The 24,690-nt window shown below is 38.4% G+C and overlaps 1 protein-coding gene across 3 annotated transcripts in view; it reads left to right on the forward strand.

The window, feature by feature from the left end:
- LOC311289703 (uncharacterized protein) overlaps positions 1 to 10,111 on the forward strand; it is a 57,962-nt gene extending 47,851 nt beyond the window's left edge. For all 3 annotated transcript variants that reach the window (XM_084407930.1, XM_084407931.1, XM_084407929.1), the window contains 6 exons: positions 5,757 to 5,938; positions 6,595 to 6,763; positions 7,805 to 8,347; positions 8,592 to 8,659; positions 9,713 to 9,753; positions 9,945 to 10,111. In XM_084407930.1, the coding sequence (XP_084264056.1) occupies positions 5,757 to 5,938; positions 6,595 to 6,763; positions 7,805 to 8,347; positions 8,592 to 8,659; positions 9,713 to 9,753; positions 9,945 to 9,993 (1,052 nt within the window). In that variant the 3' untranslated portion in view covers positions 9,994 to 10,111. The remainder of the gene's footprint in view (positions 1 to 5,756; positions 5,939 to 6,594; positions 6,764 to 7,804; positions 8,348 to 8,591; positions 8,660 to 9,712; positions 9,754 to 9,944) is intronic.
- The last annotated feature ends 14,579 nt before the right edge of the window (positions 10,112 to 24,690 follow it).

Raw genomic sequence — 24,690 nt, forward strand, 5'->3', positions numbered from 1 at the left:
AGAGAGTGTGTTTTAAGTTGAACAGACACCTGTCACGTTAAAGAATAACTGTTACACCGATAGCTGTGTTTATGGACAGTTATATTCTCCTGCTGGACAACAACGCCGTGAATGATTAGCCTATGAAAAAAGAAGACGCCGCTCATGTAGGCTAATAAGAGCGAAGAAGATCACGTTGGCTGGGTGTTATGGGATAGCCTGATGCCTTTAGAAGTTTTACCTCCGCCCAAAGGTTATCTTTTGGTGCTGTTTCTGTCTGTCTGTTCGTTAGTAAGATAACTCAAAGTACTGTACGGATTTGGATGACATTTTCGGACAACATGGGTATTAGGACAAGGAGCAGATGACTACATTTTGGTGGTGATCCGGAACACGGGACATTTGGAATTTGTATTGCCTCAGTGACCTATTAGGCTACCTTGACAGAGGTTAGTGCTCTCTGAGTGCTTTTCTAGTTTTTGAATATTTGTCCACCGCTGGTTGGATTATAATTTTGTGACATGAACAACAAAATGATGACATGGCATCGCCGATGATGTGAAGTTACAGAGGATAAAGTTACAGCTAGGAGCAGGGAGGATCAGGGACAGGTAAGCAAAGCTATTTAAAACATCGCCTGTCAATTAGCATAATGCTATCTGAATGGACCTCTGAGAGGAAGTCCCGCCCTGGCGGCTGACAGGTGTTTATATTGTGATAGCCTAGCCTCTAAATGTTTAATCTGTCACTGTTACTTACCATTCTCCGGGTATTTTATTTTCAACGCCAGTTCGACCATCCACCTCCCCAGCTCCTCCTTATGCATAACGTGGCATTGCTTTATGTCATGTTGCCTGCTCTGTTCACAGGGGGGATATTTTAGCTCTCACAGTCCTAAACTGTGTGAGCGTTCCCTAATGCTGCTGCTGCTGTCCTCTATTTCAACATATTTCAGTCGATTTTTACTCATCTCAGTATAGCAATACAGTTTGCTAAAACATCATCATTCATTCACACACAGAAAGCGATTTTAATTTAAACTGTCTTTTTGCGAGCTGTGGTAAACAGCGCGCATCTCTGCCGTTCATTCATTCACAAACAGAAACGCGATTCACTTGAGAAGGAAAAAAAACGTACTACAGTATTCCTCAGCTCAGTCGGATCCTTGCTCCTCGAAATACCCGCACTTCTGAGGTACATTTTCCATTATTATTATTCCTCACAGCGCTGCAAGACTGTGTAAACAAGTAATGATCTGAATAAACTTGTGTTTTCTCGAGCTGAATGTATTTTTAATGTGCGGGGTCACATTAAAAATAATTAGATGAGATGAGAACGACTGACATCTCACTCTTTTCTTACAGATTACATGAACTGAGAATATTTGTTTTTTATATAAATTACTTCATTTTAAAAGAAGAGAATTCAAGCTTCATGCCTGTGTGTCTGTATGCCTGTTTGACTGAGTATTCGCTGAGTTATTGTTCATTTTCGGACGCGTTTCAGAATGGACTTAACTGACAGAGAGAAGGCAGAACTCGCTTCGTGTTTATTTTTCTTTATTTGGCAAAAAGCACAACACTTTGTTTTTATTGTGAGTATACACAAAAATAATACACATTTAACAGAATCGATTGATGTATGAAACTTGTTTGTAATATCCAAGTCAACAGAGCAAAATTAATCTCTTTTGAACTGATAAAAAAAAAGTGAGCTGGTATCGCCGGCGATACCGCCGACCCCAGGGGGTTAAAGCACAGCTGCGAACGATCGTGCTAAGTGCATTTTTGTGAAACGCACGTGAAATGAACACGAACGTTCGTAAAGTCGCTCGCAGAAAATCCTCGCAAGTGCTAAGATCCATCGTTATCTGGAAACGCAGCCCAGGACAAGACAAGGAGAGAGTATGGTTGAAAGCACTGATGCATACGTAACCGTAGTTAATAATCTGGCAGAGGAGAAAGGAGAGAAGGGAACTAGAAGTAGTAACGCTAATCAGAGAAAGAGGGGACAGGTGTGGAAGAGATGAGTGTAATAGCAACGTGTAATAGCAACATGTAATGAGAAACAGCTGAGTATGAATGAAATATGAAGTAAGCGTGTGGGTAAGTGTGTGTATAATGGAGGATGTGTGCGGGAGTGAAACAGAGGGTGTGTGTGTATGTGTGAGTGTGAGTGTGACCAGAAGAGGGAGGAGAGATAGAGAAGGATACCAGTTCATGATAATAACTAAACTAAACAAACATACATACATACATGCACAGGTAAAATAGTGAGTGATATGGATCCGGAAGCAGGAAATGGAACTATGGAAAAGATCCATTTAACTATGAAAATAACCATCAGCTTATAATTTTCAGAGCACCTCATTAAAATTGATACTTGCATGGTCTGTGCAGTGGACACACAATTCTTGAAGTTGTTGAAAATTTAAGTTGTTGGTTCTGTGAGAGTCAAATGTTAAAGTTGAGATCGTTTTCTTCTCCATTGGATTAAGAAGATATGATGAACTTGCATGGTTAGTTCGACTCTGTTCTCATGGCTGGAGTGCAGATTGTGTGCAACCCGTTCTCATCTCAGGGCGTCATATAAGGCCGTTTTGTCACGTCTTTCTGCGTTTTCTGCCCACGCATATAGCACCCTTTTGCGTATAGATGACGCACATGGCTTTCAACCAACTTCAATGTAAAACCATCCGCGATGTTATTACACGCTCAGGGCTTCGCCAGTCATCAATTCACCTCAATATTGACCGACTGCACAGACTAAAGACGTTTTCAGCAACAACGACTTATGTTTGCTCTATGATTAGGATTGCCTACACCTTACATAGGTGGTCACTGTTTTCCATTATTTATCTTTCAAGAGGAGTCTATTTGCCATTTTCAACACCCTTATCGTCTGTGAGAGATGCTCGGCTTAACCACCTCCAATGCAACCCACCCGCGTTTTACAGGACGCAGTTGGACTTTGCTAGCCAATCCAAGTGCGTGATATCAGACGGTTTCAGCAACAGTAGCGTGCGTAGGCTACAATTTCATTTAGTTTTAAATTAGCCTGTGGTAGCCTACTCAATTTAAACGTGAATGTGTGCTAGGTATCCTAACTAAAAACACGACAATATAGGTTCCATCAACCCTTAGGGGAGAGTGGGGTGAGTTGTGCCAGTTTTTACTCAAAGTGACTTTAAAGTGAGGCCATGGCAGTAATGCCTTCAACTTAAGGATGTACATATATTTCAGGATGTGGTGCATCCCTGAGAACAATAACTTTGGATCTGAAATAAATTGTTTCAGAAATATAGCTCTTGGGAAAAAAGTGGTCTCATGGCACAACTTGCCCCTGGTGCGGGGGAAGTTGTGCCTTTGGGGGAATACATTGGGGGTAAATTGTGCCAGTGATTTCTGAAGTAAAACAGAACATTTTAATGTTATGAACCGTAATGCTATATGAAAGCAAGATAAATTCAATACAAAATTACTCATTTAAGGTTTATTTAGATACTGTCACCCTGGAATACCATAGTATGCGTTTTTCCTACTATGGTCAATTGCATAGGGATTTTGTATTGAACATAACTCTGGATCACAGTGTCATAGAGACAAGGGGGTGGGCTCATTTTACTCAGACGACCAATCAGTCTCTCAGGATCATTGTGAAGCTATCAAGCTACGCCCTAGCAACCATTTAGAGCACCATAGCAACACAATATATGATATTTGTGAATCATTTCAGGCAAAAAGGCTTTGGCAATAGATGCCTGTTGACATAGCGCTGTCTGTCAATTATGTAACATAAGAATAAAGTGACTAGGCTAATTTCTAAACATCCTATTGTGACATAGGCCACTTAAAAACGGAATAAAACTTCTCTTTAATAACATAGTGCAAACTCAAAACTGAAATCAGTGTTAGCTAAATTAAACAAATAACAGGCAGGCCCAACTAAAACAATGATGAGGCATGCCCATCTCCTCACTTGTCAAGATTATCCCCTGTGAGAATGTTGGTCTAGGTGATCTGGATCTGGCACAACTTAACCCAGGCCCTTTGGCACAAATCACCCCAGACCCACAAGTTTGAAAAACTAGCATGATCCAGCAGTTAAGAGCTAACATCATGCTAACTGTATAGACTCATTGTGTAGCCTACTAAAGCACTAAAACATGTGTGAAATGTTTTCAAACTTGTCTATAATTGTTCAGACACTACAATCAAAAAACCTTAATCATAGAAATTTTACTTTGATAGGGAAAAAACAGTTTTTTGCACTAAAATATGCTTAACTCTCATGCCATGTGTCTCTTTTCTTTGGAGGACGAGTAAAAGTGATTGCTTTTCAAAATTATGTGGTCACATGACCAATTTCTTCTATGGTTTTCCAGAAACAAAAGTGGAACAACTGATCATGAAGTTTTGTTCACAAATATAAAGACATTTCAATATAGCCTACTTGAAAATGTAAATGTAAATTCAAAATAAAAAATGTAAAATATGCATTGGATACTATAGTAGGCTATTGTGCAATTTCACGCGAGATGTTTCCCGATGACAGTGAGTGATTTCCTTTTGGGGCACTATATACAGGATTGAAAAGAACCCCAGCTCTCTCTCTCTCTCTCTCTTACCAGTAGCCAAGCCAAAAGGTAAGTATCGTGCAGAATTGTGAATTTAAACATGATCATCTTTAAGTTTATTAATCCATATTTGTTTGTTTATCGACACAATGGGTTGATAGTGTAGGCCTACCAAAGCATCCTGTTGGAAAACTTTGTAACGTTTCTTTCTTTATGGCCATACATAGGGGAGAAACTACTAGTTACTGAGGTTTTAATGTAATGGGATTAAGCATAAAATTAACCCAGATTCGTTTATCCCGTTTGTTTCAACACTTCTCCTACCTAAACACTAATTTTTTGTCTTGAAGGAATAATAAAAATGTAGGAACTAGCCTGCAGTTAGGCATTAACTGTACTTGTCTAACTTTAATGTTAAAAGTTGGCTAGGCTTACTCTGGTTTTAATAAGCCAAGCTGGCCACGCGAGTGACTGTTTTAGGTCTACTGTCATTTTAGGGAAAATCTCAAACTTCAGTAGTTCACACTAGTCACTTGACTTATTACAACTAAGATTCAGCCAGGCCTACCAGTGTGACTAGTATTTCAGTTTTGGCCATTCAAGTCTACTCTACTTGGCACAAATAGGCTAAAGTAGGCTATCACACTGTCCTGTGGCCCATATTTTCTTTGTGTGGATACTTAATCCAGAGGCACTCGGTGCCAGAACCCTTCTCCACTTCTGCCCTCCCCTGCCCCCGCCATCAGTTATTGTCCTACTGACGGGCCAGCTCATCTACACACCCCACTATCTCTGTGTTATGTCTTCTAGGGTCTAAATGAAGTCTAAGTGCATTAAAAGAGGTGCGGCTCAGGGGGTAGAACTTATTCAGAACCACCTCAAGCACCACCCATTTCCCTACCTATTGATTGATTGTGTGATTGAATGTGTGATATGAGATGCACTTTGAACTGAATCTGATGGCCTCAGAGGATGTCTTGAATTGGTTTTGTCTCTAGTCCACCCAAGCATTGTGCCCGTTCAGTATTTTGGCTATTCTTCATGAAAATACAGTTTAAGTTATCTTAAAAGTTATATTTAGGCTTGGTCTGTCTTTAAACACAATAAGTGCATGTTGAGAACACATCTGTGATAGAAATTGAAGGTGTGATTGTCAATTGAAACATAACTACAGTAACATATGTTTCATTTTCATTTGCAGATATGACAAAGCCACAAACTGTTAATTGCCCCACCTGCCAGGTTTCAAATCGCCTGCCGCAGAATACCTGCACAGCCTGTCTGTTCCCGTTGAAGCCAAAACGAAAGGTTACCGCCAAGTGGGCAGAATCTGTAAAGAGAAATAGAAACGTGAGCAGAATACTGAAGGCTGCTCAGCTGTCTGTAAGTCATTCCCACAAGGACTATTGTTAGTATGACATAAAAGCTTGACCTTTTTGGAAAGCCGAGGGCCTGTAGTTTCTATTGTTTTTTTTTCTTTCTACAGGTCACAGATATCTCTGAACTAACCATATTTTAGCCATGTAGGTCACTTGAAGTGTCTTAAAAACACAATTTCACCATGACAACAGGCCTTGTGAAGCTATTTATATTATTTGTTAAAGTATGCCCATGCACTTTGCTCAAGGTCCTTATCAAGACTCCAAATAGTAACTTAGGTTACCCAAAATGCATACTGACAATAAAAGGATCACTGCTTAAGAACCCCTTTGTGGGAAGTATAATCCTCTCAAATGATGGGTAAAACAGTTAATGTAACACTAAATAGTGTTACATTAGGTAGGTATAGGTAGTAATTACACAAAAATCTCTATTTTTGCCATAGCATGGCTGTTTCAATGGACTACACATCTTCACAACTTATACTGGATAATCTATTTCAATGGATTCTTGTGGATATTTTAATACCCAATATGTTGCATCATATTGCTTAGGATATACGCATATACTCATTGTCTAGTCATTATATTACTACAGTGAAACTAACTGCATAATTGTTTATAATCCAAATATTTGTCTTGTCTTCATTGTTCTTGCAGGTGTCCAAACTCAGTGCTTTGGACTATTGCCCAATTCTTTTCTTGGGACATAAGAACAGGAGAGGGGGAATGGCAGCAGACATTATGCATTGCCTTGAGAACCCTGGGAATCCTGAGCTTTCTATAATTATTAAAAACATGAAAAATCTTTACGGGCACCTTCTACAAAGTAAGATTTCCTGTCATTTTCAACATGAACACAGTAATACGTACTTATGTTCTACATACCTATCGACACTGTTAACAGTGTCAACAGATAGTTAGGTAATCTGAGCATCTATAGATAGACTGTGGTCAAACTATCCAAGTACAGTGTGACCCTAAAAACTTTAAAGTGAGATAAGATTATACATACCCTTCTCGTCACTTGCATTAACTCAGTCAGACCCACCTTTATCCTATCTTAGTAATAATAGTAATAATAATACATTTTATTTGTGGGCGCCTTTCATAGCACTCAAGGACACCTTACAGATTAAAACAGTTAAAATACATTTCAAGGAGGCAATACAGTAAAAAAACAAAACAAGACACAATGTAAAGAATAAGAAAAAAAATAGAATAGAGAAGAAAAAAAAATAGTATAGCTCATTGAGGTAGCAAAACCAACTAACCTATCTCCCAAAAGTGACAAAAGAACTCCAACAGTGTCCTATTTACATGTTGCAACTAGTATAATTACAATGTGTACACATTCATAAGGAAAATTAAAGATCCATGTTAGTCAATGTAGTATGTTGTGTTTTTTGTTATTTATTTCAAAACCTGAAACTTTATATTCTACATTCATTACACATACAGTAAATTCTTCCAAGCCTTTTTTTGTTTTCATCTTGACTGTTTTAATCTTTATGATTACTGTTTTATACAGTGCATATTGTAATATTTTGAGATGCTGGATTTTTTTATTTCCATGAGCTGTAAATTGTAAAATGTCGACCTGAGAAGAGCTCTAATAAGCTAATTAGGTAAAAACACTGGCAATGGTTTCTTGAGCATTTAATCATCCAATCTGGGTAGGGCAATGGACTTTTTTTCACTATATTCAAATTTTCTGAGATGCACCTGTATAGGTCATGTTATATATTTACAACTTTAAACCATAGGAAAACTTAGCTACTTGCAGATAGGCAGCTACTTTTAATTTCACTTTTTCATCTTAACATTCTTAATCTAGTTGTCATTAACATTTAATATTAACATTTTGCAGTATTGCTTGCTCAAGAGGATGTCCCTGAGGAGGTGGATCCTAACCCATCGCAAGAGGAGGTGGTAGAGGAAAACCAACAAGAAGTGGAGGTGGGGGATCCAATCCCATCTGAAGAGGAAGCAAACCCTCCAGAGGAGGAGGTGATGGAGGAGCCAGTGGTAATTAATGAGGATTTTTTTTTTTTAGTTTTGCCTTCTGTTGACTCCTCACTCCCTCCACCACCTGGGTACTCCTCACTCCCTCCACCGCCTGAGTCCTCTCTCCCTCCAGCTACTGGGTCCTCCTCTCTCCCTCCACCAACTGGGTCCTCCTCACTCCCTCCACCAACTGGGTCCTCCTCACTCCCTCCACCAACTGGGTCCTCCTCTCTCCCTCCACCACCTGGGGACTCCTCTCTCCCTCCACCACCTGGGGACTCCTCTCTCTCTCCACCACCTGAGTCCTCTCTCCCTCCAGCTACTGGGTCCTCCTCTCTCTCTCCACCGCCTGAGTCCTCTCTCCCTCCAGCTCCAGCAAAACACGCTTCAAAGCGTAAAATTAAAGGTTAGATTTCAGCTAAAACTAATTACATGTGGTAAAAGTCTGGCTTCAGTTCTATTAAACCAGTGGAGTGCTATTAACACCACTTCTCAGGCAAGTAGATAAGCTAATTCGTGAAATCACCTGTGTTAGGTGCAATACTTGGGAGGACGTTCACTTTCTGAAGCCAGACTTTTGCAACTCTGCTTAATTTCTGACCTGTTGAACAACATAGACTTTGTCTAACCTTTTTTATTGTCATTTTTAGAATGCAGAAAACATGCTAAACAGACGATCTACAATTATTCAGACATTGTGGATAAGCGTGTTGTTGGTGTAAGTATTTAACTAACTAAAGTCTTTTGCAACTAAGTATGAACATAACTCCAATATAATATTGAGGGAATGCACCGACAGCAATCTGTAGAAAAAAGATATTCCTGTAGCATAGCAGCTTTTTTTGTGTTTTGATTTTGGCCGCTCAGAAAAAGGTTATGTGCCATTGAAATGATTTTTGGAAACGTTATGTTAAGGTCTAAACATAAGGTGTTGAGCAAATTGAGTGCGTCAGACGATATTACAGTAGCATTTACAATCTCAGTATTGTTCCACATCTGATCTAAATACTTTTTCAAGGACTAATTGTAAGGGTCTTGTTTTGCCGTGGTTTTGTTTCCCTGCCTAGTGTTGTGTTCCACCATGTCTGCACCTCTTGTTACTTGTTACCTTTGTTTACTTACTGTGTCCTATTCCATGTGTTCCTTTATTTATCCTTGCCATGTGCTTCTGTTCATTATCCCTATCTCCACCCCTCACCTGTGCCCTTCACTAGTATCCTTGCATAAGTGTATAATATACATATACAGGGTGATAACACACAAAAAGCTACTACCACTGCAATGCTATCACTTATTTTCTAACTATAGGTTGGTATACCTTGCCAAAAATGACTATGAGACTTATTCCCCTCAGATGGTAACGACTAACCCCTCCTTCTCAAGGAATACTACAAGGATTTTGAGCAAAACATATGTAATATTACGCTGAATCACGTTTAATCTACAATGGTTTCCAAATGGGAAACTGTGACGATGCCAAAAATGACCTTGATTTTAATATCTGATAACTATGATAGGCCTACTATTGTAATATTCTATCCTTGTCTGGTGTAAGTATTAATTGGAAAGACATGTAAAAAGAGATGAATGAACTCAACTGAATGAATTAACTGACAACACCGCAAACATTATCTATGTATGTGTTTTGTACCCTATGTTTTAGAATAAAGTGACCACTTTTGAGCACACTCCTGTCCACTTGCATGTTCTGCATGTTGTGCTCTTGCAAATATGTTTAAAGTTATGTTTTCCTTGTTTCATGTATTTTCAGGGAAAAGAAGTCAAGGTGAAATGGGCATCTTGCGCAAAATGGTAGGTCCTACCCTGGAATAGATGTACATACAGACAATATGACCGTTAATTTTAAATTTGTTTATTATTTTTCTATTTGGACATTCACTCTCAGAAACATTTTCATCAGTTCTAAAGGTTTTGTATTTGTTTGCAATGTAAGAGTTTCAGTTGTCCTATTAATAACCTTTTTCCCTTTCCTTTTTGGACAGTGGGAAAGAATGGCCTGACTCGTGGAAGCCAGCAGAACAATACCAATGATTGGCACATATTAATGAAATATAAAAAAAAAATGGTTTCTTTTTCTCAAAAATGAACAAAAAAGTTTTTTAATATTTTTATATTGTAATTGTTGTTGTTCAGATCCGAAATACAATGTATTCATGTCAACTTTTGTCCATTGATTTGGCTATTTTCTTTTATACTTTTATACTTTGAATGTTTCAAAAAATTAAAACATTACATCTACATGTTTTTTTTTAGCGTTATTTTGAAAGAAAGCAATAGGCTTTTAGAAAATATACATTTTAGATTGTTAAAATTGCTTTTCCTTAATGGTACACATCTGGCAAACCTTTGATTCACCAACATAGTACAATACAGCACTATCTGTAGGTGTATGTAAACAAAACAATGGAGGAAGTTGGGACAAGTCCTAATTCTTGTGAAATCATATCTACCAAGTGGTGCTAGACTTAGAAAATATATAGGTTATGTGGCGTAGGGAGACCTGGGGGGAGGCTATCCTGAGGAAATGGGATCAGGATCACATGTGGACAGGACACAGCAACCAGGTGAACTGTGTACTGGAAGCACACAAACAGTGAACCCACTCATGCACTACAACATGGGGACAATCAATAACACCAAGTGACCAGCCTCCCTTGAGTGCTCCTACTCCTGTTTGAAAAACAAGTCAAACACATAAACTACAAAAAAAGAAAAGGAACTAAATCACACCAGTAGACCCAGGTTACACACAGGGTTTAAGTTAATGTACTGTTACAACAAAGCAAACACATATAGGATTTTTACACAGTAAGGGAGTACATTACCATATACATGAAAAATGCAAATGGACACCTGCCAGTCAATATACTCTCACAAGCCAGGTCTCAATAGTTGGCATCGGCTAGGCTGGGGAGTCATTAAATGGGCAGGCCTCAATAAACCTGCACACATACACCTAATTTTGCCTTCCCAACCTTCAAAAATAAACAACATAAAAACACAACAGACCTGGAAGAAAATAAATATACACAACTATCTGTAACCACTAAGTCATCATACACAACTACAATGAAAATAGACACATCAATCAATAAAGAAAGACAAACAGAGCCAAAACAGAGGATGAGCCTGATGACACCAACAACCTGCTGAAGCACACAGAAACTATTAATTACTCACCACATTGACAATACAAAGGAGTATTCGTCTATGTCTGTGCAATTTGGAATGTTTGTGTTATTACAAATAAACAATTGACTCCAGGCACAACTACACAATATGCTTACAAAATCTTTAACACATTTTTAATACTATTTGAATAAAGGGTGAATCTGACAATTTTCCTTTGCCTCATTTTCCCACAGGGGATTCCACAGCATCAATACTAATTTGTGGTAGTTTTGCGCAATACAAAGCCATTTAAAAAAAATGAATTTAAATATTAAAGTTTCAGTGTCTTAATTAAATTATTTTATTATAATTACATTAAATCATTGGTGTCATGCTGCTACCTCACCCTTGCAGGCTCACTATTGGCTTATTCAGTGGTTGATGGTGGCCATTTTGGGTTGACATCATTGTAGTCCTTAGTTTGCAGCACTTAAGAATCAGTCTTATACTTAACTGAAAGTTGCTTCTTTATAAAAGTCTCCTAATCTTAGAGAACTTTTAACTAAGAATTTTTTGTGATCCGGAGCATGCCAGTCGATTCCCTTCAAGATTTTCAGCATGTGCTGTCACTCGTGCACAGGCACGCAAAAATGAGGATGTGATTAATCTGTCTGACACTTTTCTTGCTCTCCAGATTCTCCCTCTGAGTTAAGATTATCTGTATATTCCAGTGTGGGTAATGCAAATAATGAGATTCCTGATCAAGAACCTTCTCTGATGATGGGGAGAGAACAACTTGGTATAGCCCAAAAGTCAGACCCTTCTCTAACGCGCTGTTTTGAGGCCGTGGAGGGTAAAAGGGAAGGAGGTAATGCTGATGGGGTACGGTTTTTCTGGGACCGAGGCATCTTGATGCGTGAGTGGCTGTCTCGTAATGCGAAAGAGGCTGGATTAAGTCCTGAGTATCAGATTGTATTACCTGCTGGTTATCGAAAGGCTTAAACTTTCTCATGACCACCCCCTGTCTGGTCATTTAGGCAGTACTAAAACATTCATGCGAGTGGCTAAATATTTTTATTGGCCTGGTTTAAGATCTGCTGTGTCAAACCAATGTCATTCATGTCACTTGTCAACTCACTGGTAAACCCAATCAAACAATTCGTCCGGCTCCTTTGCAGCCTATTCCAGTGATGTGAGGACCATTCGAGCGACTCATTCTAGACTGTGATGGTCCCCTACTGAAATCAAAAGCGGGTTATCAGTATATTTTAACACTAATGTGTGCGCCGACTCGTTTTCCAGAGGCAATAACATTGCGTAACATCAAAGCGAAAACCATTGTAAAAGAGTTGATTACATTTTGTTCAACGTTTGGGTTACCTTGTGTGATCCAGACCGATCAGGGAACCAATTTTAAATCTAAAGTGTTAAATCTAAGTGGGAATTTCCGATAATCACGCAGTGTCGTGCGCATATCATCCGCAGTCGCAGGGAGCTCAGAGAGATTTCACCAGATGCTCAAATCAATGATGCGGGCGCACTGTGTAGAAGCCGGTAAGGACTGGGCTGATAATCTCCCTTTGCTTTTATTCGCGAAAAGGGAAACCGTTCAAGAATCATTAGGGTTTAGTCCTGCGGAGCTCATTTTTGGACATACGGTTCGGGACCCCTTAAAGCTATTACGCGAGCAACTTGTTCTTGATAAAAAAAAACGCTTGTTCTCGTATTCGAGTATGTTAGTTCTACAAATTAAGTCAAATCTCTACTCAAAGAGAACAAAACCATCCATAAAAATGAACAGGGATCCAATCAACAAGATCCCTGGAGTCCCCGCTCTCACTCCCAAGGCTTCAAAACACCAAAACACTCTTTAAAGTGCAAAAATGTAATTTATTAACACAAGTAAATAAGGAGCAACCTAAATTTCAGGAGGGGTAAAAGCCAAAACAAATAACAAAACAAAAGCTAACTAATTTAAGGATACTAACCTAGAAATCAGATAACAAACAAAAAAGAGAAAATGAATAATTTAAAGAGGCTCCCACCTCCCTACCATGCTCTGCTTCAATATGGATTCGGATGAAGGATAAGGCTTAACACAACAAATCACAACTTAGCAAAAGGTAGTGGTTTACATCAAATGTCTTGTGTACCAGTCCTTTAACAATCACTATGTACGGCATACGGCATAAACAATGAACACGTCCGTCCGTGTATATATTAAATTCATAGTTTTTTCCTTATTTATGAATAACCATGCATTTTTTTTAAAGAATTAAGTGTTCCGGATCAATTTTTTTTTATTTATTTATTTTTTTTTTAAGTAGGCTACTAATAATTCTCGACTTGCACACACTGATTTGATTGGACTACATTGGAATACATCACATCCGGTCGGCCGGTCGCATACGGTCTATTCACAGAAGTTCAGATATTTCAATGGATCCAAAGCTCAAATCGGAACCGAATTTTCCGCATCCGCATATGATCGGAAGTCCCCGCAGCTCCCGTACGACTCTCCATTGGAAATAAATGACTTCCGGTCCGACGGCTGTCGTTTGTCGTGTGCAGTGGAAAGGCGGCTTAAGTTGAGTCAAGCTGGATTTCATGAGGTAGCTGTAAATTCTGCAAAGAGGAGTAGAAACAACCCAGACAAACAAGCTCCTCACACTAACATCAAACGCCTATACCCCTTACACGGGCTCTGATTTAAGTTCAAAGCTATATGATTTAAGTTCTAGCTATCTGTGATTTAGCTGATAAAATTCAAACTTCATAAAATTCAGAAAAAAAACTTACTTTGAAATGTTTGAGCAAGTCCACTGCCGTTGCATAACCCATAAACTGCGAGCCCATGTATCTTGAATGGACGTGGTCATCCACCCAGTACAAATATGAAGGTCCAACTGCTTACTTTGTCATCTTATTGAGACTCTCGGCAAACATGACCACAAACCCCTTGGCCATATTGACCTGGTCAGTCAGTTCTTTAGTTATAAAGAGAGCCAACCCAAATTTAGTTATATATGCAGTTTTGTTGCTTCCACACGAGAATGTAGCTGCAACCTCAGAGTCAGGAAACATGGTTTTAAAAATCTCTGTAATGTTCTCATGCAATGTGTAAGAGTGGTGCTCCGAGATTGTTTTAAAGCTACACTGTGTAATTTTTTTTGTTGATTCTTAGCAAAAAACACTTAGTTCTTTCAAAAATATATGTGCTCATTAATGTATATTTACTTCTTTAAAGTAATAAAGTATTCTCGTAAGTTTATAATCTGCCATTGAAAGTACATACGGGTGAGGGGTTCAAATGCCGGTCGCCATGTTGCCCCTCCATCTTGAAACAGTCAATGGTGAAAAAGTATTGTTTACCTTGTAACATAAATCTGTGCTGCGACGGATCACAGGTGATAATTTTAAAGGCGCAATTGGACGAAGTCGAACCGGAAGCCATGTTAATCTTCGAATAATACGGCCACCGTAGGAGTTAAAACGCCCTCGAAATTGAAAGGAACAGAAACTAATGCCGCTTTTCCACTACACAGTACCAGCTTGCCTCGGCTCTGTTTGGTTTTCCACTGTGTAAAAGTTGTACAGATGGTGCCCAACCAGAATGAGACTTTTACCGCCGCCGTTCCCGCGGCGGCAAAATTGGGAAGTGTATTTGCTGCCTTTTACCGCTGAGTGGCGCTGTAATCACAGACTTTGAAAAGTGTCAGTTTATTCTCTTTAATGCCGTAATCTGCCGCGGCAGTAATCTGAGCTGAGGCCACAGATAAATTTAAGATAAATATTGTGGTTAAACGAATTCAAATTCATTTAATTTAAACAAAGTAGACACACGTTAACATTGTGTGCCCAGTTTTTCTATAATTTAAAAGGGCTATGTCAATAGGTTACTTGTCATTTACTTCGTGTTATTTTAATGTGTTTGTAGATTTATTAACTGAAACATAACAGTGAAATAAATTAAAATAATTTACCGTAAAATGAAAACATTTTCAGGACTTGCAGTTACTAACCGATGTTAGTCGGTTTAAGCATTATTTGTTATATTCAGAATTAGGCTTACATGTTGTTATGATTATCAATTGAATTCTTTAATAAATAATCAACCACAATGCCTATTACTACTGCCGCAGCAAAAATAAACCAGTCGAATTTCAAAGTCGTTCGCGAAATTACTATAGGCTATACCGGGCAAGTGACAGGCCAAAACAGCAGCAACTGCGGCATTTTAAAAGGTAAGTTTCCTATCTGTTTATTAAAAAAAAAAAAAAAAAAAAAACTTTTTTCATTATTTGAACAAAAATGAGACTGATTGAATATGTTAAAATATAAACAAACAAAGCAGAGAATAAAACAAACTTTTAGGGAAAAAATATAGGCCTATTATGCTCAGAATTGTTTAACATTAACGAAAGCAAAATATGTAAAAATACATTTCAAACAAAATAAAACAAAACAAATTCGTGGCCGAGTGGTAAGCTATAACTTACGTTTCAAATCCCGAACAAACATGGGCTACTCTTTTATTATTAATTTGATTTGATAGTTCTAAAATATTGCTACACCATATTGTTTTTTTTTTTCTCCTATAGCCTATAGGCTATTAAATATTTTATATTTATAAAATAAAATTACCATTCATTTCCATTTTACATTAGGGACATTTTTTTTTCCAACAGAATGGCTGAATTAACATCTGCATAATAATAATAATAATAATAATAAATAAACAGCACAAGGTCTTGTAAAAACACTTTTTTTTTTTGACACATAATTTTTTTTTTACTTTTAAAACAGAAAATTGTAGACCTAGGCTATTCAGACGATATCTGTGGTCAATGCATTAACAATAGACTCTCGGAGCTTCAAACGATCTGAGATCGAATCTCAGTATAGCCGACAGTGTTTATGTTTTTCCGTTCTTGATGCTTAAATATGCATCTGTTTATTAAAGTCAATCATCTTTTTTAATTATCAATTGTACATTAACATAAATTTGCTACATTCCAGTTGAGCCGCTGCACGCTATGACATATCTGATGAAGGAAGACTGTCAGCCGATTGCACCAGAAAATGAAGATGATGAAGCTCGTCTTTAATCTGCTAAATTATGTGTTTTTTTTTTGTGTGTGTGAATCATTCACGAGATTGAGATGACTGACAGTAATACCCGGCCATAGCAACGGTAGACATTTTCCAAAACAGATCGAACAAATCAGAAAAATACTTTCAATACAGTATTGCTTTCAATTAAAAAATAAACAATGAAAATGTAAAATAAAAATAAAATTAATTAAGTTTGAAAACCCATCGCACATTTCAAGGTATGAATAAAGTGTCGGGACAGTTTATTTATTTAAACAGGGTTGCATCGATTCGATAGAGTTTATTCCCTTTGTGATGCAAAATAAGAAACATTTTAAATTTATTGTCAAATAAATTGCAGCTAAATTAAATAATGAAAACGTACAAAACGAAAAAAAGTTCAAAGCAACATAAATTAAGAACAGGCGTTTTTCTTTGCCTCTCTCGCGCTGGATTTTTTTTTAGTAAGTTTGGTCCCTCACTGCGCGCGGCGGGTCTGTCTCGAAATTAAGCATTTCAGCGTAAAAAACACAATACAGCTGATAATACTGTATATGTCGCTGTGTGTCATCCACACAAATCACGAAAGAAAAAACTGTAACAAATAGCTTTTGTTCCTTCAAAGATACAACATGCCTTGCTGAATTCACCTCACAATAAAACGAGGTGGTCGCGAATTAAAGAGTTCTGTATCTGCTAAATTGAAATTGTGTGTGGAAAACCTTTAAATACAATCAATAAAACTACAATATATAATTTAATAAGATATAGGGCCTACTGTACATAGGCTATATGGACTTTTGGAGATTTTGAGATTAAACCTTAAAATAACTTTGCCTTTGCCTGCTCATCAGGCTGGCTCCGATACTCTCCATATGAAAGACGGAACATTAACACCTCTGTCCTGCACCCCCACGATAAAGCAACTATTGCCTTCTCCAAACCCCCCACAGGCTAGCTGAGTTTGCAAAACAAAACAAAGAGTTTGCAGTTTGCCACTCGTCGTGGTGTGCCAAAACACTTCATTATAAACTTCAATATTTAATTCAAAACAATCTCAAAACGCTTTGTGACATTTTGAAAAGCCGTGGATGCATTACTGCCACTGGAACCACGAACGCAAATACTGGTTCTGATTTTATTGTTTGTCGTTTAAACGTCATATATATATATATTAACAGAACTGCTTTTGAAATCACGATTGGAATTATTATAGGCTACAGAAGTAAAGTCATTGTATAATATTTGTTCCTTAGTGTAAAATGGAAATGCATGGTGATTTTATTTTGTAAATAGGCTATAAGCAAAAAACTATGTTTTAGAACTAGACAAATCTCTCTGCATCAACAATAGACTATAAAATGCATTAATAGGCTAATATAAAAATATCAATAGTCCAGGTTAGTTCGGGATTTGAACCCGTGTCATCTAAATGATCGTAACGTAAGTTCAACCACTCGGCCACGAGTCACTCGTTGCGACATAGCCTAATGTTTCAGTGTGTGTTCGCTCACACGAGCGAGAAGCGCTCTTCATTCAAATGAACGCGCCGCCGCGTTTGTCGAACACTAATTCAACATGCCAGAATAAAACCTGGTTTTAGAACAGTGCATAGCGCCACTCGTCGTGGTGTGCCAAAAAATTTACAATAATTTAGTTTTATTTATTTCAGTGTTAATGTTTGAGTTAAAAAAATCCTCTACAAATTAAATTAACACAAAGTCGGCTATAAGAGTCCTTTATAGGCTAAGTAAAAAGCAAAGGGCTTACAGTCTTAACATTTAGGCTACTTTGCTTAAATTCGATATATTTATTTTCAGTAGGGCCTAATAAATTTGTAGGGATGTAATTTCAGTATGCTTTACCAACGCTATGTATTCAATTAAAGTTCCAAGAGGTCTGGTCTCTATATTTCCTTCCCACCTGACACTAATATGCAAGTGCACAGCAAAAATCACAACTTTTGCTTGCTGCGAACGCAAGTTATTTAAGGTGTCTCAACTGTACACAGTCTACCCTACAGTGTGAATTCGTTACAAGGTTTCATTTAATTATTTTTTTTCCATCTATGTTGAATATGAAAAGTGAACAGCACGAGTAAGATAGGATGCATTAGGCTATATCGAGAGATGGATATGGAGTGGGTCAGACATGATTTTGACCACTTCATAAAGTTTTGTTTAGTAGAAAACCTTTCTTTAAAGTGAATTTCGTTTTCTATAAATTGTATCTTAATTTTAACCAATTTTCATCAACCAATTGCCTGTATTTAATAAGTAAGAGAAGCAAATATAACAGACACTAATCATGGAGGCGCCCGCGCGGTCACTTGCGTTGCACGTCAGCTGGAGCGGATCTCATCCTCCTAACTTAACGAAACTCAGCGTATGCCTCACACAGACATGATAAATACATCAAATACACAAAGCTTGAAATGTCTTCAAACGAAATAATTCAAAACGAAAAGAAAAGGCTATACTCTCTGATAATCAGATTATGTCTTTATGTGCATTTATCTCTAGGTGCGTTCACTACAAATATGGCGATCGTCAACTTCATCTTTGCAGTCGACACTGTCAGAAAACACTAGTTTATTGATAAAAATCAATGCACGCATCACCGTATTTACAAATACACATCTTGCTTGTTGCACGCACACATATTATGTCGACAAAACGATATTATGATATAACGAAATATTATGTTGATATAACATTATTATTAATAATACATCTTTTAGAATATTTGATTAAATGCTGATTGTTGCGCTTGTTCAATTTAATAAAATTAAAACTTTAATTGTGATAATAAAATAATTGAAAATTAAATATTTAGTGGCCAAGTTTTGCTAATTTATTATATAGGCTATTATATGCCTATTGCCTATATTAAGTAGGTCATATTAAGACAAGGCATATATTAAGTTATTTTAGCTGTTATGAGAAAAAATAAATCTAACGAAATCTAAAATCTAAATCTAATAAATCTAAAAAAAAATTCTAACGCCAATTCAACATGCCAGAATAAAACCTGATTTTTGAACAATGCCTAACGCCACTCGGCCTGGTGTGCCAAAACACTACATTTTAAACTTCAATGTTTAATTCAAAACAATCTCAAAACGCGTTGTGACATTTTTTTAAAGCAGTAGCCTAGCCTATATACATTAAGGGCATTGAAACCAGGATCTTAACTAAAACGCGTTCCGCGTAATCTCTCAAAATTTAGGCCACACTACTCCATGTATTTTTTTTTTTAAGGACTGCTTTTGAAATCACTATAAATTACTATGCAATTGTATCGCTCACGAGAGCTCTTCATTTATCTAATTCCTCAATAGAATAGCGTCATTGCTCCTAATATCCTCTCTATTTTTAACTTTTGATTCTATTTTTTCAGTTCTAAAATTGATTCTATCTTTAGTTCTATTCTGTTGTAGCCTTATAGGCCTATTTATATATATGAAAAATATGCCTATTAGGCTTAGGGTTTTATATTTAACCCACTTACATTTTAAAATACGGCAATTGCTGCTGATTTGCACAATGTCCCTTTGCGCCACCTGGCGGTCATTTCGGGAACGACTTTGAAATGCGGCTGGTTTATTTTCGCCGCGGTGATTTCGCCGCGGCAGCTGGCGCGGCGGTAATAGGCATTCTGGTTGGGCACCATCTGTACCTGTACCAGCTTCCAGGTACTTTTTTTCGTACCACCTCCGGCGAGGTTTTAAGCGAGCTGAGGCGATACTAAAATGTGACGTGAAAACACGGCAGACTGCTGATTGGTCAGAGAGAATCGTCACTATTCACTGCGTCATCATTGCACGCGCCAGCAATAGTATCCAGAATAACCCCGCCATTTTTAAATAGTTTGGCCAGAGATTGCGTGATATATCGATTACATATTATGGCAACTCGGAAGAATACGCCATGGTCAAACGAGGAGGTGCAGACTTTCCTTTGTTTGGTTGCAGAAGAAAGGATCCAGTGAGAGCTTGATGGGGCAACGAGGAACGAAAAAGTATACCAAGAAATCTCCGAACTGCTGTCCACACATGGCTACAACAGGACTTTCCAGCAATGTAGGGAAAAAGCCGAAAAGGAACCGAAAAAGCTGGAAGTGGTACGAACAGATGGACGGTATCTACGGCCATAGACCGGCGAGAAACAGGAGGGAGGGTGGACTTGACTCGGCCACCAGTTTGCTGGAGTCGCTGATGGAGGAGGATGGTAAGTGTTTTAAGTTTACATTACATTAACCCTGTAGGCACTCTCTGCTTGAGAGTTTTGTTTTCTGTAGGCTGGCTTTTGGAAAGCTGAAGCTCACTTATAACAACGAACACTGTAAACTTGTGTCGCAGATAACAATTGCTGCTAGCTCTAACGTTAACTAGTTGCTAGCTGCCATTGCTATTTCGTAGTGTGTTGACTTTTGTATGATCTTTCTATTTAAGATTCCCTATTTATTGTCTCCCACTGCAGCTGCAGCATCGGCACCGGCATCAACAACGGCACCAGAACCAACAACGGCACCAGAACCAGTCGTACCATCGACACCCACACGATCAGCAGCGTCGACACCGGCAACCGGTTAGTATAATAGGAGAAAAAGTATACCCTTCTAGCCTGTTGTCTGTGAATCTATACACACTTATTAATATATAATTAATATGAATCATTAATCGTATCAATAACTCATTAATATATAATATATTATTATTAATATAACGTAAACTTACTTGCATAACAACAGGAAGCATTCCCAGTTATGGGAATCAAGGATTCATTAATAAACCTGTTCAGTATTTTTATAACTTTCCAGATGTACACCTATACTGTACACATGGTAATTTAAAGTTGACATTTACTAATAAATAGTGGGCTCAGATGTTAAGTCATTATATTGTTAGATTCTATATATGTAATAGTAAGTTGTGGGCTTTTATGTATGTATTGTTATCTTTTTATGTCTTTTTTTATGTAGCAGATGTAATGATAATACATGTGCATAATTTAAAACACACACAACCTGTGAATGAAACGTGAGTTGTCTGTTTTTCTTTATTGTAACTCATTCATTGTAATTATTTTTTGTCCAGGACAGAGGAAACGACGGAGGGAACAGGAGCATCTCACTGTCCTGAGGGAGATGCAGACATCTGATGACGAGCAGATGGAGTTGAACCGGGCACAACGGGAGCGCCATTTACAGATGGCACTCGATGATGCAGCACATGCAAGAGAACTAGAAGCGGCTTTGAGGAGGGAGGAGATTGCTGCAATGTCGTCCTTCAACCAGGCCTTTCTGGGAACCCTGAGCCAGCTTGTACAGGCACTGAACCGGCGGGACGCTGTTCCACCGCCCCTGGACTGAAACCCCAGTTTGCTCATTTGAACCTCATGTTTGCACTACATGTAACATATATATATATATATATATATATATATATATATATATATATAGTTGGTTGTGTGAATTTATATTTATATTATAGTTCTTTCTATTTGTATGTGTGTGTTTAAATAAAACCTTTTTGAAACTTATTGCAAAAGTGTCTTTTTTGATGGTTTGCTTTTTTACAAGGATTTGACCATGTATTTTCAGATGTTATACTGTGATAACCTTAAAAAAACAAAAAAACAGCAGAGACAACATTTTTAAAGATAATGTATTTATTTCTTAGCAATTAAAGTAACGCATCAGACCCTCTCGTACATCCCTGCCCTCCTCCTCTACACCCTGTGCCACTGCCACCACAGGCTCTGCTGCTGCAGGTGCATCCCAGTCATTGTCGTAGTCCTCTCCATGACTCTCGCAAAGGTTATGCAAAGCACAGCAAGTAAGAATCATAGATTTCACGATTGTAACATCACAGTCATTTCTTTTCATGAGACAACGCCACCTTCCCTTCAGTCTACCAAAAGCGTTTTCAACTACGACCCGTGCTCGACATATCTTCTTGTTGTAGATCTGCTGTTCTGCTGTCAGCCGTCCAGTGTCAGTGAATGGTTTTTTGAGCCAGTTCTGCAGGGGATAGGCAGAATCTCCCAGGATGTAGTAGGCAACATTCACCCCACCAATATTCCTGGTGTAAGCTGGAAAGAGGTTGCCACGGCCGGCCAACTCCCACAATGTGGACAGTCTTAAAACACGAGCATCATGCAAGCTGCCAGGCAGTCCTGCAAACACGTTCCAGAACAGTCCTTTTCCATCTACAACACCTTGAAGGATGATGGAGTGCCAGCCTTTACGGTTGAAATAGTCACAGTCCTGTGGTGCCAAAATGGGTATGTGTGACCCATCAATTGCACCAACACACTGCGGGAGTCCCCATCTGTTTTCAATGTAGGCAGCCATTTCTTCAAACTTCTCCTGGTCTGGGAAACGAATTTGTTCAGGAACCAACAAAGTTTCTGCAGCAGCAGTGAACTCTTGAACACACCGGCAAACAGTTGTTATGCTTACTCCGAAAGGCAGGTACTATTGTGGAGGTACTATCTGCAATGGAAAACGGAGCGAAAAGCGAGCCGAGTCGAGTCGAGTCGAGCTGGTACTGGTAATAGAAAAGCGCCATAATATTCACTGGGTAGTCATACAAAATTTCACCGCTAGATGGGGGAAAATATCACACAGTGTAGCTTTAAGGACCCACATCACCTCTGCCCGAAGAGTTGGTGTCGAGTCACACAGTAAGATAGGATGTTCCTTGGCTGTGGTGGCAATGCTTCTAATGTAGCAATTTCTTCATTACTGCTAGCCAGAGGAGTATCAGTAACCGAAGAGGTCTGCAGTGCACAGAACTGCACAATTGGTGCCTGGCGCTGGCGAGCAGTACTACACGCTGTGTGTTTGGCACCCTTCATATGGGAGTCCAGGGCCGTAACACCCATCGTCTGGTCCATCATGTGCCCGGCCCATTTGCTGTTCCACAACTTCCACCACTCTGTGATCATCAGCTTAAGTTAAATAACCCGATAGCTTGGGGATTTTACGGAGTAGCTAATGTTTCCTCTGCTGTATGTCTTTAAAAAAAAATCTTTTTTTATCCCCATTCTCACAGTTTTTTTAATAGATGACATTTTAACCTATCGAAGACGAAGACTGTTCTTCGCGTGACAATTTTCAGAATAGACTAGAATGAAGTGAAGAGTGGAGGCGATTGATTGGTGGAAGCGTATATTCGAATAAGACGCAGGCAGCAATCACCTGATAGGCCTACATGCAGCAGCAGGTCGGTCGTTCACAAGTTAAATATATAATAAATGCATTTGATTAGTATACCAAATTCAAACGTGACGTTTCAATTCACCCTGCCCTGCTGCACACTGACAATTGATTGACAGACGATCTGACCAATCATAGCGCTGAATCCGCAATTTTGTCAGACAACAAAGCAGTCAGTAGATTAACGTCGGTGGACTTGAAAAACGGTATTGTTTAAATTAAAAGTTGAGACTGTTTCATATCAAAAGTAAGCTGCTGTCTCTTGTCTGTTGGCGTGTAGTCAGTCTTTGCTCCGCAATGCATTTTTCACTGCATGAGTGAGAACATGAAGTGTGGCGTGACTCATGAGAGCGGCCTGGCTTGTCACAGAAACAGTAACTAAAGGAGGCGGGTCTTTGCGAACGGTCAATTACTATAATAATAATGATAATGATTCCATGATAATGCATGTAATTTACAGCAAAGCGCCACTAAATAATAGGGCTAATTTGTGGGGGGCGTGGTGAGGCTTTGGCAATCAGCGTTGCAGATGCCTAGTCAGTCTACTCCACAGCCAATCACAGGCCCCCCCTCCTTGCTCGGGCCCCGGGACTTTAGCCCCGCCTAGCCCTATTGTTAATGCCGCCCTGAGAAGGGGGCCCCTCTAACCTGTGGGGCCCTACACAATTGCATGGGTTCCGTGGTGGTTAACAAAGCTACTGGCAGCAGCAAATGCGTTCAAGGTACGCTTTTTAATCTTTGCTATCTTTCCAGATAACTCTAAATGCAATGGTCATAAATTAAAATATATCACTCATAAATAAAATAAACCACTTTATCAGAACCAGTAATTGAGTAGTCAATATAAGGAGAAATTCATATTATGGTATTGCATTAAGACCATACATTGTAGACACGTTTCAGTAAGGCAAATCATAAACTATAATTGTTATTATAAGCTAATGACTAAATCCATACCCATGTAACACTATTTAAACAACTACAGAAATGCCCAATATATTTGCATAACTATTTATGTTTATTTATTTACAGAAGAAATAGCTATGTTGATGAATTGCATCAAATATCTACAGGTCCTACACTTTATACAGTCTATGGTCCTACATTTATTCCCCTCATCCTCAAATACTCGAGGTCTGATAAATTAGTTAATAACATTTTTAAGAAGTTTTAAGAAAATGGTTAATGGTGCAAATGCAGGCAGATCAATAATACTGTTAAATATTAAGTGTCCCCAACTAAGCAAGCCAAAAGCAACAAAGGCAAAGTTCATAAACTCTCACTCTGACTGACTCTCTT

This window comes from Rutilus rutilus (assembly GCF_951802725.1).
Source record: "Rutilus rutilus genome assembly, chromosome: 4".
In the NCBI taxonomy this organism is placed as follows: domain Eukaryota; kingdom Metazoa; phylum Chordata; class Actinopteri; order Cypriniformes; family Leuciscidae; genus Rutilus; species Rutilus rutilus.